We start from the raw sequence: 19,455 nt of genomic DNA, 5'->3' as shown, positions 1-19,455 counted from the left end.
CCCAGGAACTGTCCTGTAATCAAAACTGTACTATTCATTATACGTCAAGAAGGGGAAGAATGGCCTTGTGGGTAAGGCCCTGGAATGAAACGCAGGAGATCTGAGTTCAATTCTTCACTCTGTGTGGCTGCCTTAGTGACTTTGGGCAAGTCACTTCTCTCCACGTTGAGTCCCATCTATAAATGAGTGTAATACCACTTCTTTTTTGTATCTTGTCTATGTAGGTTGTAAGCTCCCTGGAGCAGGGACTGCCTCTAGCTATGTGCTAGGCCCTATAGGTGCACAATCTTGTGTGGGGCCCCTAAGTGCTACTGACTTACAAATAGTAAGTTATCCAATGTAAACTATTTTGTACTGACTGATGCACATAAAGAGTAGTTGCCTTGGTCAGTTGCGCAGTGGCAGCATGTGGTTAAAAGCCCTGCATGAACAAATGCACAATTTACAATCATGCTTCAAAGATACTACAACAGGTCCAAGAAAGGTCACATAAAGGGAGCCTGGGTGGGAGCTGGGGACATCCTGAAGAACACAATTCACCCTTAATTTAATAGAATGGTCCATTCGATAGAGAATATATTGTAAAGTTCTCTCAGGTTGGATGGCTTCCAGTTGTGCCTGGCCTTTGAAGTGCTGATTAGCTGGGCTGGGAACACGCTGATAAAAAGTTAATTTCTATTTGCTGTTGCTTTGTAATCAGATGAACACGAAAGCAATTAAATATTAAAACATACAAACAAATAACAAAGTCACTGTAATTAGCCAAAGTTTGATCACTGTCATATTTATTTAGGAGGAGATGATACGTCTCAGCAGGTGACATTTTAAATACCCTTGGCCACTTTGGTGGTGTCTTCAGAGAATGCTGAATAATATACAGAGGATTTAATTAAACCCCATTGTAAATCAGCTGTGATGACAAGGTAGTGACAGCCACATGTTGAAAAGAGAATTAGGCCTCAGCAAGAGATATTAATTAACTATTTTCTATAGGGTTCAACCTAGACTTCTTGCTCTGAGGTTTGAGTTTATGTGAAAGGGGACTTGTTTGTTGCTGAGGGTGTTTGCTTATCGTTATAAAAAGTTTAATTAAATTTCGATGTAATCCCTAGAACACTACCTTTCATCCTAGGATTTAACAGCCCTTTAAAAAGGTGAGCATGTGTTGTTATCCCCATCTGACAGCTGGGGATAACTGAGGCACAGAGCAGTGATGTGACTAGTCAGTGGCAAATCTGGGCACTGAATCCAGTTCACCTGAGTCCCATCCCAGCATGTAGAAGATGCTTCTGCAGAAGAGACTGTACTGAGGGCTTTCACAAATTGGAGGCAAGGGATTTATTTTTCATTACCCATTGGTGGATATTTTGAGAGAAGAAACTTTGTGGGCACTGAGGTCTGCTGCTCACCAGCTGTGTCTGAAGTTCATGGGAGTCTGAGATCTTTATTGTGTCAATGGACACTAGGAAAGAAGCTCATCTGTTTGTGTTATAAATGAAGGAATCCTTTGGAAATGCTGGTGTGTTGCTTTGTGCCTTAAAATAAAAGGAAAGAGAAAGGAACCTCATAGGATTTTCTCAGCTTCGTTAGTGTAAGCAAAACTGAAGGTTTGTTTGCCTGTATGTAGTGTTGTCCAAACCTCATTGGGCTAGAGATTTCATACTAACAGGCTTTCTCGTGGTAACTTCTGTCATAAAGTACAGAGGCTCCCCTAATTCTGCCAAACAAATGAAGTTAACCAAACTCTTTAATACCAAAGAGTTCCATTTGGTTTGAGTAGGGGGTTAATTTTTTCTGCTGGTCCTTTTCCCAACTAGCTGTACCTGCTTTTTAAGTACATTTTAGCAGACTCCTAGACAGTGGTTAAAAGTTGCCTGCACTCTTGAGGTTATGGGGAAAAATCATTGAGTGAGCCTGTGGGGCTGTCTAGTAAAAATAGCCAATGTTGGTCAAAGGACCGCCAAAACAAGAAGTGGGTGTCAAGATTTCAGGGGATGAAAGAGTCAAAGCCTAAGATGCCTGTGTTGGGAAAGAGGGACAAAGGGGAGCTATGGGAAAGTCATATGAAATAATGAATGGTATGGAGTTTGCCAGTCAGGTACTCCTGTTTGCCTTTGCCCATAAAATAAGAACAAAGGGGCAAGTAAAAATTAAACGGCAACAAACATATAAAAAGAAACAATTTTTTACACATCATATGATTAATCTATGCAATTTATGATTAATCTATGCAACTCATATGATTAATCTATGCTGCTGCAGGGTTTTATTGTGATTATAAAGCCAAATACCTTTGAAAGAGTTAAAAACAAGATTACACATTTATACAAATAACGTTAGCACCTACTGTTAGAGAAGAGTGAGATGGAAAATTATTAGGGCTACCAATTCTCATGCAGCAAGGCATATACTGATCACTAGTTGGGCTTAGGAATCAATTTCACTCTGTAGCATAGTGTTACACAATGAGGTATATTATGGGGGTTTTGCACCATCCTCTGAAACATCTGGCATTAGCCACCAGCACCCGGGACAGGAAACCAGATTAGAATGGGCTGTTCTCCTATGAAAACAGATAAGCAGGGCATTTTTACCATGACTCTAGCTGAGTCTTATGCGTGTGAACGTTCCTCTACCCAGAGTGCTACTTAGGGGATAACGTACAATGCAGCAATGAATGGCTTTTGTGAGCGGTTACGCACCTGAGAGCAGATAAGTGGGCTCCAGTGCCGGGAACCGTATTTCTACTATGACAACGTATAAGGAGGTGGGGGACCGAGGGCCCTGATTCAGCAAAATACTGAGGCATGCGCTTAATCTTAAACGTATGAATAGTGCCGCTGATGACATTTTAATTACTCATGTGATTAGTGTTAGGGATATGGTTAAGAATCTCGAAGAATTGAGGCATAGGTGAAAAATTGTTCATGGGCAGGGCTCATGAGTGCAAGACAGAGAGTGACCTGGGTGGGGAAAGGAGTCATGGGACTGGACACACACATGATATGCCTGTCAGTGCAGTTTGTGAGAATCGTAGCTGTATTTTCCCTTCCTGTCAAACCAAACCAACTCCCTCCTTTCTTTCCTCCCAGGGGCACCACTGAACTTCAGAGGCCTGCAGAGAGGATGAGTCTGAATGGCACTGTGTGGAAAGATCAGCACAGAAGCGTCTGTAATCCTTCCCAGTCAGGTAAGGCGACCGGTTATCTTGGATTGCCGCACACGGGTCTCTAGCGCTACTTTTGCTGCTGGATGGTGTGATTTGCCCAAGTGACTTTGCATTCCAAGGGACTGATTCTCCTCTCACTCCCACCCATGTACACACTGGAGGGAAAAAGTCGTACTATGCCTACACCTCGCAGGGCTGTAAATGTAATTGTATCCGCTCAAGAATGGGACTTGGATGCCACTGTGGACAGCTCAATGAAGACTTCTGTTCAATGTATGGCTGTGGTCTGAAATGCAGATATGATGCCAGCATGAATAAGGAGTGGGAAGGAGACTAATAAGGAAAAATTATAATGCTATTCTATAAATCAGCCTTGTCTGGAATACCGTGTGAAGTACAAATCACTCCATTTCAAAAGAGATATTGCAGACTTAGAGGGGATTCAGAGAGGGTGACCAGAATGATTAGGGGCCCGGAAAAACTCTCCTCTGAAGGGAAATTGAAAAAGATTGGGATTAGATTAGAAAGGAGACCAATAAGAGGGGATGTGACACAAGTGTATAAAAATAATGAATGATACAGAGGAGGTATCCTGGAGCTTCTGTTCTTTCGGTCTCATAACAAGAACAAGGGAACATTATATGAAATTAAAAGATGTCAAAGCTTAAAACTGATAAAAGGAAATAATTTCATGTTGTGTGAAAAAGCAAAATGTGGAACTCATTGCCACAAGATGTTGTTGAGGCCAAGAACTTAAAAGATTCAAAGAAGGTTTGGACACTTTAGATGGATAATAAGAATACCCAGCATTGTTATAGTTATTGTTAACAGGAAAAAAAAGTACTGGAAGGGAGTTTAAGCCCTGAAACGGGAGGCTTTAACCAGTTTTTAACTATTGGGGTTTAGGATGAGGCTTGCATCGGGGCACATTACTTCACATCAGCCCACCATGGACTTCTTGTGTCTTCCCCTGAAGCTCCTGGCATGGTTAAAGACAGGACACTGGTCTAGATGGACCAGTATGGCAATCCCTATATTTCTGTGTTGACTGAAGTTCAATGGAGTTAGACCAGTGTAATCATGCTATGAAGGAGAGAAGAATCGTGCACTATAATTAAGGCTACGTTTTAATTATGGGTATTTTTAGTAAAAGTCATGGACAGGTCATGGGTAGTAAACAAAAATTCACAGCCTGTGACCTGTCCATGACTTTTACTAAAAACTTTGGACGGGAGGCCCATGCTGATGCTGGGGGTGGGGGTGGGGGAGAGAGCTGGGCCATGGCACATGGCCCGGGCCGCCACTGGTGCTGGGGAGGACAGGCCGCGATGCACGGCCCAGGACCCCTGCTGGTATTGGGGGAGGTTTTGGGGGGGCTGGCCGGGCTTCCCTACCCTGCTTCATGTCCCTGGAGCTCCTTTGCGGGAGAGGGGCCAGGGTCCCCCATGTGCTGCTCCTGCCACAAGTGCTGGCTGCTGCAGCTCCCATTGGCCGGGAACCACAGTCCCCCCTGGTCCCTCCACCACCTAGGAGCTGCAGGGCCATGCCAGTGGGAGCCCCCCTCCACGAGGTAAACACCCCCCACACCCTCCAACTCCCTGCACCTAGCCCTGAGCCCCCTCCCACACACCCAAACTGCTGCTGCTGCAGAAATCCTGGAGGTCACGGAAAGTCACAGAATCCATGACTTCTGTGACCTCTGTGACAGGCTCGCAGCCTTACCTATAATAATATCCCAATAAATAGATAGAGGTGTGTGTGTGTGTTGATCCTGTGAGATGCTACGCTCCCATAAATCTTGTTGAGGCCATGGGGCGGTGTGGTAGCTTGGTGTTGCTCTCAGAATGTGGACAGTGTACCCTGAGACCTTGGGTGTGTGTCTTGTTGGGGGCCCGTCTGCACTGGCTGCCTGCCCTATACCTGCTGCTTCCCCACAAGTTCCACACAGACCTGAACCCAGCTGCAATGTCCAACAGTTATACCCTGTCCCACATGTTGCAGCCTGCTCTGTACACAGTTCCCTGGCAATTTCTCCTGCATTCAGCTTCCCTGCTGTTCCTGGCGTAACATGCCGCTGCTGCCTCTTCATGTCCCAAATTACTTCCTTAACTGCCTTAAACCACGAGACAATCCTTCCTGTTCCTTCTGTGCCCTGCTTCATTCACTACACACTTTACAACTTCCGCCTCAAATGGGGCAAGCAGGGCCGTCCCTAGAGGGGTGCAGCACCTGGGACATAGGTGCGGAGTTTCTAATCTGTTTGGGGGGTGCTCCCCCCCTTCCCCGGCTCCACCCAGGCCCTGCCCCCACTCCACCCCTTCCCACAAGGCTCTGTCCCCACCCCACCTCTTCCCGCCCCCACCCCGCTTCTTCCCCGCCCAGTTCCGCCCCTCCCCCGAGCACACCGTGCCCTCATTCCTCTCCTCTCTCCCCCAGTGCCTCTTGATTCCGCAAAACATCAGATCCGCGAAGAGGGAGGGGGAGGTGCTGATTGGCGGGGTCTGCCAGTGTGCAGGAGGTGCTAGGGGGAGAGGGACGTTCTGGTAAGGGGGCTCCTCCTTGCCCCCCCCGCCTACCACTCGCCTACCCATTCGCCTCCTCACCCCGCTCACTTGCCCACCCACCTCACCTCCACACCTGAAGCGTGGGGCCCCCTAAAGCGCGGGGCCCGGGGCAGTCGCCCTGATTCACCGTACTCAAGGGACGACTCTGGAGGCAAGAGTCCTATACAGAAGTGCCTCCTTTGCATTACAGCCCTGATTCACTGACTGAGCAACGTCCATCCTGTGTACGGAATGAGGCAGGGGTCCTGTGGAAAAAAATGGCACGTGATCATGTATTTAAAGATTGTATTGTACAAGGGGCTGAATTTAGATTGCTTGGACAATCTTATTTCCTCCATTTCTAAACTTTTGAGTGTTTGACTTTACAACCTTTATGGTCTTTTAACATAGTGTTTTGGATATAATCTATAGATAAAGTGCCAGTAGATGGTGCTCAAGAAGATATAGCATAGTTTCTGGGTATAGTAGGACCCATAAAACTTCTTGCTGTGCACCTCAGATGGCTTCCTTTATATCCACTATTAGCAACTGTCATGTTCTGGTCTGGAAATTCAGTGTAAGGAGTGAGGAATCCAAATCGTTGAAGCAGCAGCAATTGTTGGTTGATCCTCGTTCTTGTCTGATCATCTCCATTTTCTTTGCACCATTTGGGTTTAAACAGCTTCACGGTCTAGAAATCCTGAGCCAACTCTCTCCTCAGTTGACCCCCTTTTATGCTTTGCTTTCAGCTTATTTGTAAAGTGACATGAGAATTTAAATGGAAAGCTGAAGTTAATTGACCTAAATGAGCCAAGAGCCTTCTGCTGGCTTTATATACACAGATATATATATATATATATATATATATATATATATATATATCTGTGTAGCCCCAGCTCTCTTGCTTAACCATGTTCCAGATCAGATCAGATTGCCTAATGCATATTGAAGCAGCTGTTGTTTTAACACAAAAAATAATAATATGGTAACATCTAAACACCCTAATTGAGATCAGAACCCCATTGTCCTACACACTATGTATACAGAGAGATAGTCCCTGCTCCCAGAGAGCTCAGTCTAAATAGCCAACACAAAGGCTAAGAGGAGCAACACGGGCATACAGAGTAGCAGTGACTTGCTCAAGGCCATACAGCAGGTGAACAGCAGAGCTGGGAAAAGTCAAGGTCTATCGACTCCCAGTCTAACGCCCTGTTCACGAGACTACACTGCCTTTACAACACAGTGTAGCCTTTTAGTGGTTAGGTTTCCTCAATAAATATTGCATTTTATCATTAATAGAAGCAATGCTCCCAACTTCTAAAATATGTGGCACCTCAGAAAGTGAGGGACTTATTCCCATGGCTATACCCAGGCATAGTTTGGGCAGGCATTGTAGAAGTTTCCAGAGCTCTTCTAATGCATCTCAATCCTGCTCAGACCTCTTTCGAGACGTTATGCTCCATTCTACCACCGCACCTTGTTCTTGAAGTGCTGCATCCTCTGCTGTTGCATTCTGTGGCTACCACAAATCTTTCTCAGTGCACCTCGTTCCCGACCCGCAGAACCCTCTGCCCGTGCTAGGCCTGGTCTGCATTAAGAAAACTAGCTCCAGTGTAACAAAATCAGTACAATTACACTGGTGCAAACTACCCATTGTAGTTGTCCTTAGACCAGTTTAGCTTAATTCAGTTTCCAAAATAACCAAAATCAGTATAATCATGACTTAAAAGTGGCTTAAGTGCATCTGCATTAGGGGTTTGATCTAGTGTAAGTGCACTGATTTAAAATTGATTTAGTTACATGGTGGAATTTTTCTACTCTAGATGAGCTCCTAGTCCAGCCTGGAAGGTGGGTGCATGGCAAGTATGGGGAAATGGGCGAAAAGAGAGGACAGATCCGCAAGGCTCAGATGGGGATCCCCGTGAAGCACAGGGCTCGTCGTTGCGTCACAAATGGAGGGGAGGCAATGCGATCTAGTGGATAGGGCATGTGGCTGGGAGTCAGGAGATCTAGGTTTTATTTTTTGACTTTGCTGCTGACCTGCTGAGAGACCATAAGCAACTCACTTCCCTCCTCTATGCCTCAGTTTCCCCTCCTGTGTAAAGCACTGAGCTCTCTGGATGAAATTTTCAGTTCATATTCTATAGATAAAGGAGCCTAAAGAAAATAATCTTCAAACAAAAGACTGGCCACAAATTTGGATCAAAATCCAAGTGTCCTCACAACATGGAGAAGCTCAGGTCTGAGATTTTGATGGGACCCCTGCCCTCCCCCCGACCCCCCGGGCTTCAGATTTATTAATCCTTAGATAATTTACACTTTATGGAAATGTGCCAGTGGAGAGGGCTCTCCGAGGGCGCACCTTTCTCTGGACAGGAAGAAAGCAAGCCGTCTAGTTAGGTGAAGAAATGCCAAACTGCCTCTAGCAGTTTCATTTAGGGAGCCCTCTTGTGGCAAATGCTGAACATGTCTGAGGCTTTCTTAGAATGCTGGCTTGGTACTTGTAAACAACAACAAACTAAATAAACCTACAAAGAAAATATGTGTCTAAACAGAGAATACTCCCATCTCTCTCCACCCCGCCACTGTTTCGAGGGTTCTCCTTGTCCACAGACTAAATAGCAGTAAAGAATAGTGACACTTTGTGAAAGTGAGACAGCAAAACTGTTACAGAAACAGCACTCCCCCTTTAAACTTGGTGGGAAGAGAGAGGCTTTGGTGATCCCTTAGGCAATTTAGTTTAATGCTGTTCTATAATCTCCCTAGAATCCACATGGTGTCTGTAGTGTGTAGAATGCACTTGTTTTGTACCTCTGCCATTATAGAATATGATGATACAGAACATGACTGAATTAATCACTTTCCTTTCATGCACCTGGCAAACTGGCGGGACTTGCCGGGGGGGGGGTCTTTGTGCTGATAATTTGGACTCATTAAAAATCTCCAGCCTGGTGGGGGAGCAGCAGTGTTGCTGTTCAGAACACTGTACGGTGATATCAGGAAGCAACTTTGGAAACAATCCTAATTGTCCCTGTTTGCTCCAGTTTGATTGCATGGTACATTTCTTCGGAGCAATTAGACTGAATGGGAAGGGAATGAGATCTTGTACCAGAGTTGTCTAGGCTAGGGCCAGTTGTTGCTCCCATTTGAAACCAAAATCAGGCGAGAAAGAGGATGGTCCTGCATCTCTTGGGATGGAAGACTGGGCGGAGCATTGTCACATCTTGGTTAGCATCATTCCAATGAAGGCTCCATTTCTTGTGGCTCATTGTTGGTTTAAATACTGCTCTTGGGGGGTGTAGCAGGTGGCACAATTTTGCACAGGCAATTACCCATTTTATGAGTACAAATCCGAGTGTTGCTCATACGGTGCAACCACACAAACTCTGTGGGTACAACTTCAGGTAGGTGTCTTCATCTGAATGTTTTTTCCGTACAGATATATTAGAATTGCCTTTGTTTTTAAGGAGATGTACAGAATTGCATGACCATAAGAAACTGCTACGAAGGAGAGTAATTAAGATATGTTTGCCCTTTTTTGGCAGGCAAGGATCTCCAAAACTTGTACAAACACAAATGAAAGTTTTGCAGCATTATTCCCATTTTACTAAAGAAGGTGACTGAGGCACAGAAAATCTAGTTAGCTTTCCCAAGGCTGCACAGCGAGTGTGGGAAAGAGCCAGGAAAAGTTCTCTTGACTCCCAGGACAAGGCACAAGGACACCTTCTTCCCTCTGGTAATTCGAATGCCATGCCCCCTGCCCTTCCCTACACTCTTTTAACATCTGCAGCGGCTGGTGACTTTCAGATAAAAGTTGGGAAGGTGACATGAAGACCTTTTAAACTTCCTCCACTTTCGGTCAAATTTCTTTGACAGATTTCTGTATAGATCTTATTTGTGAGTGAAGCTGACAGAACCCTGAGGGCTCCCTGTTCTTTCGCAAGCAGCCTTCTTTCCCTCTCGTGCTCTCTCTATTGTCAATTGGGATAAGACCTTGACTGTGACTTTTCTCCCTCCTCCTTCTGATGTCTCTTCCCCATGCCCGATGATGACTCCCTGTTTATACAAAGTGGAGATGACATCTGCACTGGGAGTTCCTTATTTCTTCCACATGTTATTGTAATGAGCAAAATAAAAATGAACAGCATTAGGTAATGTCATCTGCTCGAAAAGCTGGGCTAGGGCTTGTACCTGTTGCTGCGGGGAGATGGCCCTGCTATGCTGATTGAAAATAATTAAAGCCCACTGAAACATTGGGGACATTTCTGGCTTGGGAATGTCGTGTTAGACTGCAATAGAAAACAGATGTTCCCTACTATATTTATTCTCTAAGTGAAAGTATAGCAGATGCAAAACAACATTAAAATGGTATCAAGGCTGTAAATACTGCTCATAATTACTGCGCCAGCCAGGTAATGTCATTTGCAGCAAGCCGACTTTCTCCAAAGGATGCTGCAGGCACATCCCGGATGCATAATGTCTTTTAAATGACAGATTTGTGCATTTTCCTCCTTTTAACATATGTGTGGGTAAGCTTAAGTGCCCATGGGGGAGCTGAGGAGAGTGCTGGATAGTTAGATGTAGTGGGCAAGATTCTGCACTTGCTGGTAGGAGATGCACTGGGAATGGAGAGTAGAGAACAGCTGCATGTTAGTTACAACAATCATCCTGCTGGCAAAGAGCAGGAATGGCTCAGGCTAGACAGCCACAGTGTGGTGTGAAAAGGAGCAGTGTGCGCTCCTGCAGACAGACACAAGCCAGTAGGGTCACTGCTATGTAAGAAAGGGAGAAGCAATGGAAGCTACCCAGATAGCCTGGTGGCAACAGTGACATCAGAGACCTAGAGGTGAGGAATATGAAGGAGAGACATGAAATACGTGAAGGAAAAGCTGACTAGGAATCGGAACAGCATGAGGAGGGGGAGTGAGGGGAACAGAATGGGGGGGGGAGGAGGGAAGAGAGATGAAATGAAGAGGAAAAAGGAGACCGTACTTAACTTGTCAAACTAAACTTAAATTAAGGGGTGGGGGGAGCTCAAACATTATAGTGTAAAATTTCCAGTGCACTCTTTAAAAAAACAAAAAAAACAAATAAAACCTCAGCACCCCTTAAGAACTTTAAGAATTCAAAAGGGACAGTGAGTAGAGACTGAGGGGGTGGGGAGCACCTGGCATGGCGAGCAGGAGAGAAGGAGCCTATGAGTTTTTCTCTCTATTAAGAGGAGCTACAGAAAAATGTGAGCACCCCTTTATGTTGGGGCAGCAAACGTATAGTTATACTAAAGAAAATGTCCCACAGTAGTTAGAAGCACAGTAGTTGGCAGACATCTGCCTATCTTAAGGTTTTATACTGCAGCCCATCACCAGAGTATCTAAGCACCTTGCACATAAAACCAATAGCAACAGAGAAGCTCCTAATGGACTCCATGGAGCCTCTGGCACATCTCAATTTTTGGGGTAAAACTTCTATGTGGGGCAGGATTTCTTTTTATTTTAAAATTATGAATTTACTTTTTTAAACAAGTTAGTTTTGCTTCAGGTATGGTTTTTGTGTGCTTGGGGATTTTGAGTAGAAGGGGTGCCAATGTTAGGCATTCTTAGGATGGAAAGGCCCCTTCAGAGGAAGGGTTTGCAGTATTTCCCAAAGATGGTTAGACTCTGGATTTGCCTGATCTCCTCCAGAAACGTGTTCCACAGCCAGATCCCCTTGACTGAGAATACTTTTGTCTCCTACAATCCTGCACTTCATCTTGGGCTTTATGATCTGGTTTGTCCCAGAAGAGGTCAACTGTCATGGTGGTTCATAGATCTAAATTTGGTCTTTAATATAGTTGGGCCTAATCCATTAATTGCTTTGAATACGAGAAGCAAAGGCTTAAACTGGCATTGGACATTGATTATGTCTACACTACCCGCCGGATCGGCAGGCAGAGATCGATCCAGCGGGTGTCGATTTATCGCTTCTAGTGTAGACGCGATAAATCGATCCCTGAGTGCTCTCCCGTTGACTCCTGTTCTCCACCGCTGCAAGAGGTGCAGGCAAAGTCGACGGGGGAGGGACAGCAGTCAACTCACCGTAGTGAAGACACCGTGGTGAGTAGAGCTAAGTACGTCGACTTCAGCTACGTTATTCATGTAGCTGAAGTTGTGTAACTTAGATCGACCCCCCCTCCCCGTGTAGACCAGGGCTGAGTGGGGAGCCAATGGAGGGACGTGAGCATGGGCCTGATATGATCACAGTGGCTGAGACTACAGAGAAGATAGGTAGACACCTTCCATATGAACTGCAGTCTACGTAGTGTTTTCAGCTTCAGTTACCATGAATTTCTGTAGTGCAGCCTGGAGGTGGATGAATGCAGAGATGACTGGGGTTAGGTCCTTGCCCATGAGGAAGAGATGAAGTTTCCTAGCTAGCTGGAGATGAAAGAAGGCATTTTTAGATACTGCTTCTGGGTGGATAAACCTCATTCTCTAGGCAGAATGAGAGCTGCAGAACAATCCTTCTCTGAGGTTCCTAGGGACCTTTTCCTTACTCATCCTCTTCCAGACACTGTGCTTCCCTTTCCTTGTTGTTTTTTATACTTTTCAATAACTAGCTTGATAAAATGCAGCTTGCAGAATTGCGTCCATAGCCTGAGAGCTGCCCTGTGTTGTTTCTGTGTAGCACACAGCACTCTGGGCATCAGGAGCTAATGGCTTAAGATGTATCTCAATCTCTAATTCCAGCAGGGGCAGGGTATGAGCTAGAAAGCTGATGCTACCAATTTAGCTTGGACGTGTGGCTAATAACCTGCCTGGGGGTGACCCATTGCTCTGCTATAGATGAACTGGTCAGCAGTTACTGCTAATCCCTCTCGTAGGGCATGGTATGTTTTATAGGAAGATGTAGCCTGTTGTGGGGAGTTTGAAGTCTGTGGTTTCAATAGTTAAAGGGAAAAAATGCTACATTTTCTTTTCTTTTTCTTTCTTTTACAAAACCTTTGCATTTCTGCAAAAGATATTCCAAAGGGGTTGGGTCTCCCCTTGCTGTGTGTTTGTATCTCTTGTTAATGGCTATAGAAGTAACATACGTGCACTGAAGTAAGAATTCCTGGGAAAGTAAAGTACTGTATTACAATGTAAGTATTTCTTCATACAACACACAGTCAACCTATGGAACTCCTTGCCAGAGGATGTTGTGAAGGCCAAGACCATAACAAGGTTAAAATAGATAAATTCATGGAGGATCAGTCCATCAGTGGCTATTAGCCAGGATGGGCAGGAATGGTGTCCCTAGCCTCTGTTTGCCAGAAGCCAGGAATGAGCGACAGGGATCCCACTCTGCTGACCGCAGTCCTTCATGGAGCATGAACAGCACAAGGAGCAGCAACAGGAGCAGAGAGAGCTTGCCTCTCCCCACCACCTCCTCCCCACTTGTCTCTTGAACCTCCCTGCACATGTGAATGTGGCCCCCACTTTTTGTGACATGTGCACACAGACCCCCTCAAACAAACACCCACTCTAATATGTTTACAACTGCAATACACTTTTAAAAACAGAAAATCCCCTGCTGAATCAAATTATTTAGAGAGATCAACCAAATGTGCATTAACTAATCAAACTGTGATTTCAAATTGATTATTGCAAATTGCCAACAATAATGGAGTTCTTATAATGGGAATAATAAAAGTAGAGGCTCTAGCGGGTACCTTGGCTAACCTGTCCTTGGCTGCTAGTTAGGGATGAATTTATGTCCCCTTTCCCAATACAAAGATCTCTCTGTGAGTTGATAACCTTGGATTACTGTCCTAATCTGGGTGTCCCCATTACTAGTGCTGGCACAGATGCTTGGCTTGCTGTTTGTTTTGTGCCCCTCCCCCACTCCTCTCTTAGAATGCATGCCTCGCATTGTCCTGCCAACTGCATGGTGAGGTTGGCGGTAATTGGCAGAGTTCCAGCGGGGAGTGCTGGGCTGCTGATTACAGGCATTTCTCACACTTTGCAATGTGGGCAGCAGCCCTGTGCACCTTCACGCTTGTTTCCTTGGCAACCAAATCACTCTGCCAGAGCGCTGCAATGTCAAAAAATAAAACAAGATGACACCAGAGCGCCTTAAAACCCCTTCCCTGCCCCCCAAATCTGTCGCTTCCTGAAATCCTGTGTGTTTCAGAGCCGCCATGTGCTAGCTGGGCATGCCTGGCTGTTAGAAAAGGAGTGAAAGAAATCACTCTTCCTTGAAGACCGTCGGCCGACATATCCAGATCAGCCAGATGTTTAAGGACTATTAGACTGGAAAATGGCTTCTGAGCAAGCCAGAGAACGTGTACACTTTCACACTTGTAGGAGACTTAAAGTGGCTTAAGATGGCTGCACCAGCTGCTCCCCCTGTATAGCCCCAGCCCAGTTGCTGAGCAAGGTACAAAAGAAGTAGAATGGTTTTGTGACCGGGACAGTGGCCTAGGCTTTGGGAGACCTGGGTTCTAATCCTAGCTCTGCTACCCACCTGCTGCATGTGACCTTGGGCAAGTTAATTCATCAGTTTTCCCTGCCATCTTTTGTCTGGCTTGCCTTTTTGGATTATCTGTTACTAGGTGTTTGTACGGCACCTCGCACAGTGAGGACCTGATCTTGGTTACAACATCTAGGTGCTATTGTAATACAAATCGTGAATGATGAGCTACCACTCAAACTGACAAACATTTCAACTGTTCCATAACAGTTTTAACCATATCTCCACCTCCTGAAACCTGTGCTGGCAAGTGGCAGGGTACATAGAACTGTGGCTTCCTCTGGTAAGAGGCCTAGGCTAAATTAATGACTGTTTTGCAAAGTGCTGACATCCTCTGATGGAGGACCCCAGAGCAGAGCAAATTATTATTACCTATTAATAAAGGTACAAACTCTTCTTTCTTTGTGGTGGCACTTAATGCCACTTACTGTCTTCTCAAACGATCATCCCAGATTAGAATGGTTGACTCTTTCTGATTTATTAGTTCCTCTTTCTTCTAACTTCGGGTTCCCAATTCTGATTTTGGAGCAATATTTTTCCACCGAAAGCTCTCATGTAAATCCCAGTGCAAACATCCATAACTCGCCCCTGCCCCTTGCTCCCCTATTCCACGTCTAGGGCACCTGTGCTTTTTCAATGGTGGTTGGTGAAAGCAGCTCTGGAGTCTGGACACCAGCTGGCAGTCGTGATGTATTATCAACACATAGAATAAAAATATTTAAAGAGACTGTTCTTACTGGATCAAGACATGGCCAGTTTATTTCCCCCCATCCCCACTTTTTAAAGACAGTACAAAATAGATGCTCGGGAAGAGGGGGTGTTGATTCGCACAACTGGCTTAGTAAGAGAAATTCTGCATTGATGTAACTAAATATACAGGGACTCTGGTAAATGGAATGCAGAGCCTTTTAATTTCAGGTCACTGATTTTAGTGCCACTTAGTATGGTGAAATGACCAGAAATGATTCTGGTGGATGTTCAATGGGTAGCTTATATGAGGTGAGTTGGTGGTGTCAATCCATTGGCTACTCTACATGGGCCCCATCCTTCCCCCCCAACACCTCCACAAAAGAAACCATCATCAGCATTAACCACGTGGTTGGCAGTTTCTGTCAGTAGAGTCGTAAGGACTGACAGTGCATGGAGACTGAACTGTGCCTTCACTCCTATGGGTGGTCCTTACAGGTCGCAGGAGAAGGACTAGGAAGCTTGTTTCTGTACTGGCCATACTGCACCTCTTGTGGATTAATCAAGAAATTTAGTTTTGTAGCCTTGTCAGTCTGGCCCCTTTCACCACTCCAACGTTTACTTTAAAAGTACAGTTGGACAGGTTTAACATATTTTCCAGGGTATATTGCATTCAAGCCCCCCTCACCTGAAAGGTGAAAGAGTTGTCAGAACAAAAGCATTCTCCATGTCACAAGGATGCCATCTTAATACCTCCCCCAATGCACACAAGTTTAGATTTAAACTGTTATGAGCATGTCCTTTGAGCAGATTTGCATCCCAGCTTTGTCATGGTACCTATGAAAGCAATGCTTTGTAAGACGAAATGTATCTTTCTTCCATTGGCAAATATGGGGTCAATGTGGGGTGTCTTTTTGTATTCGTGTGTATGTAATGTACTGGCCAAATGTACATGTCCCACCTGAGGCTGTTCCATAGACTGCAGTGGTTCTCAACCAGGGGTACATGTACCCTTTGGGGTATGCAGAGTTCTTCCACAGGGCCCATCAACTCATCTAGATATTTGCCTAGTTTTACAACAGGCAACATAAGCACTAGCAAAATCAGTACACACTAAAATTTCATACAGACAATGCCTTGTTTATACTGCTGTATATACTATACACTGAAATGTAAGTACAATATTTATATTCCAATTGATTTATTTTATAATTATATGGTAAAAATGAAAAAGTAAGCACTTTTTCAATAATAGTGTGGCTGTGACACTGTTGCATTTTTATGTCTGATTTTGTAAGCAGGTAGTTTTTAAGTGAAGTGAAATTTGGGGTACACAAGACAAATCAGACTCCTGAAAGGGGTACAGTAGTCTGGGAAGGTTGAGAGCCACTGCCATAGAGTAGTGATACCTGCTAGTGCTGCCAGCTTATGACTTGGATCCGTTGGATCCATTGGTTGAGGTCTGTCCTTGAGAGATATAGGTGCCTGGTTCAATCCCGGCTGACGTCCCCCGGTTTATATATAAACCTATTTTATTAAGATGAGAGTTTATATTCACAAGTGGGTATGCCCATGTTGCCTGATACTCAGGCTTACCTGTCGGGGTTTGAATGTAATCCCCTCCGCTCTGATCACCATAAACACTTTGATAACCTACCCTTTACCAGCTGTCAGAGAAGTCTTATCACTCTTTGCTAGGGAATTTGCTCCTATGATTCTGAAATACCTGTCTAATGTACAGGAGATAATTTCTATGGAGAAGTTCGTCCTGTTTCTACAGGACCGGTCTTTGGACTATAAAATTACTGTGTAGGCACCATGGTGTGCGTGTGTGCAGCAAATTAGCCTTTGGATGGCTAAACCACTGATTCTGTCTTCATTTGATCATGCTGTGTGGCGGGAGAGAGGGGGGAGGGAGCTATTTCCTTCCTTCTTGGGATTCTTTAGTATGAAGAGCCACCACTCTTGTGGCCATACTTCACAAGGAAAGAGGAATGACTTTCCCCGTGTTAAGACAAGTGGGTTGGTTTAGAGTGAGGGGAGACAGCTCCCTGTGCTATGACTCCTGCTTTTAATAAGAACATAAGAATGGCCATACTGGGTCAGACCAAAGGTCCATCCAGCCTAGTATCCTGTCTTCCGACAGTGGCCAATGCAAGGTGCCCCAGAGGGAATGAACAGAACAGGTAATCACCAAGTGATCCGTCCTCTCTCTCCCATTCCCAGCTTCTGTCAAACAGAGGCTAGGGACACCATCCCTGCCCATCCTGGCTAATAGCCATTGATGGACCTATCCTCCATGAATGTATCTAGTTCTTTTCTGAACGCTGTTATAGTCTTGGCCTTCACAAACATCCTCTGGCAGGGAGTTCCACAGGTTGACTTGTGCATTTTGTGTGAAAAAATATTTCCTTTTGTTTGTTTTAAACCTGCTGCCCATTAATTTGATTGGGTGACCCCATGTTCTTGTGTTATGAGAAGGAGTAAATAACACTTCCTTATTTACTTTCTCCACACCAGTCATGATTTTTGACTTCTATCATATCCCCCCCTTAGTCTCTTATCAAGCTGAAAAGTCCCAGTCTTATTAATCTCTCCTCATATGGCAGCCGTTCCATACTCCTAATCATTTTTGTTGCTCTTTTCTGAACCTTTTCCCATTCCAATATATCTTTTGTGAGATGGGGCGACCACATCAGCACACAGTATTTAAGATGTGGGCATACCATGGATTTATATAGAGGCAATACGGTGTTTTCTGTCTTATTATTATGTATCCCTTTCTTAATGATTGCCAACATTCAGTTTGCTTTTTTGACTGCCGCTGCACATTGCGTGGATGTTTCAGAGAACTATCCACAATGACTCCAAGATCTCTTTCTTGAGTGGTAACAGCTAATTAAGACCCCATCATTTCGTATGTATAGTTGGGATTATGTTTTCCTAATGTGCATTACTTTGTATTTATCAACACTGAATTTCATCTGCCATTTTGTTGCCCAGTCATCCAGTTCTGAGAGTTCCTTTTGTAGCTCTTCGCAGTCTGCCTGGGTCTCGACTATCTTGAGCAATTTTGTATCATCTGCAAATTTTGCCACCTCACTGTTTACCCCCTTTTCCAGATAATTTATGAATATATTAAATAGGACTGGTTTTAGTACAGACCCTTGAGGGACACCACTATTTACCTCTCTCCATTCTGAAAACTGACCATTTGTTCCTACCCTTTGTCTCTTATCTTTTAACCAGTTACCAATACATGAGAGGACCTTCCCTCTTATCCCATGGCAGCATACTTTGCTTAAGAGCCTTTGGTGAGGGATCTTGTCAAAGGCCTTCTGAAAATCTAAGTACACTGTATTCATTGGATCCCCCTTGTCCACATGCTTGTTGACCCCTTCAAAGAATTCTAGTAGATTGGGGAGGCATGATTTCCTTTCACAAAAACCATGTTGACTCTTCCCCAACAAATTATGTTCATCTAGGTGTCTGACAGTTTTGTTCTTTACTATAGTTTCAGCCAGTTTGCCCAGTACTGAAGTCAGGCTTACCAGCCTGTAATTGCCGGGATCACCTCTGGAGCCATTTTAAAAATTGGCATCACGTTAGCTATCCTCCAGTTATTTGGTACAGAAGCTGATTTAAATGATATGTTACAGACTACAGTTAGTAGTTCTGCAATTTCACATCTGAGTTCCTTCAGAACTCTTGGGTGAATACCATCTGGTCCAGAAAAGACCAGGAAGTACTTTCCATTCATATCCCATCAAATGTTTCTTCTTATTGGTCAGAGCAGTGTAAGCGAGTAATTCAGCTCTTAGCTCAGGTCCTGGTCACGTTGTCTCCACAGCATCCTCAGCTAAGGTTGCCAGGCGTCTGGTTTTAAACTGGAACGCCCGGTTGAAAAGGGACCCTGGTGGTTCTGGTCGTGTTAAAAGTCTGGTCGGTGGCACAGCAGGGCTAAGGCAGGATCCTTGCCTGCCCTGGCTCTGTGCAGCTCCTGAAAACAGCAGGCATGTATGGCTCCTAGGTGCAGGGGCCAGGGGGCTCCACATGCTGCCCCCACCATGAGTGCTGGCTTGCAGCTCCCATTGGGCCAGGAACTGCGGCCAGTGGGAGCTGTGGGGGTGGCGCCTGCAGGCATGGGCTGCGCGCAGAGCTCCCTGGCCCCTCCCCTCTGCCTAGGAGCTGGACATGCCGGCCGTTTCCGGGAGCAACCTGAGGTAAGCACTGCCTGGCCGGAGCCCACACCATGAGCCCCCTCCCGCACCCAAATTCCCTCTTGGAGCCTGCACCCCAACCCTCTGCCTAGCCTTGAGCCCCCTCCCACACTCTGAACCCCTCAGCCCCAGCCCAGAGCCCCCTCCTGCACCCCAAAACCCTCATCCCCAGCCCTACCTCAAAGCCCTTACCCCCTCCTGCACCCCAACCACCTGTCCCAGCCTGGAGCCCCCTTCTGCATCCTTAACCCTCATTTCTGGCCCCACCTTAGAGCCTGCACCCCAAACCAGAGCCCTCGCCCTCTCCCACACCCCAACCCCCAGCCCCAGCCTTGTGAAAGTGAGTGAG

At 45.4% G+C, this 19,455-nt stretch overlaps 1 protein-coding gene across 11 annotated transcripts in view; it reads left to right on the top strand.

The window, feature by feature from the left end:
* TNRC6C (trinucleotide repeat containing adaptor 6C) overlaps window positions 1-19,455 on the top strand; it is a 584,197-nt gene that overhangs the window by 12,366 nt on the left and 552,376 nt on the right. For all 11 annotated transcript variants that reach the window (XM_074970980.1, XM_074970983.1, XM_074970988.1 and 8 more), the window contains exon 2: window positions 3,093-3,190. In XM_074970980.1, coding sequence (XP_074827081.1) covers window positions 3,137-3,190 — 54 coding nt within the window. In that variant the 5' untranslated portion in view covers window positions 3,093-3,136. The remainder of the gene's footprint in view (window positions 1-3,092; window positions 3,191-19,455) is intronic.

The sequence above is a fragment of the Natator depressus genome, chromosome 14 (assembly GCF_965152275.1).
Source record: "Natator depressus isolate rNatDep1 chromosome 14, rNatDep2.hap1, whole genome shotgun sequence".
In the NCBI taxonomy this organism is placed as follows: Eukaryota; Metazoa; Chordata; order Testudines; family Cheloniidae; genus Natator; species Natator depressus.
Note: the sequence above shows the minus strand (reverse complement) of the source record. Positions and strands in the feature narration are given on the sequence as shown.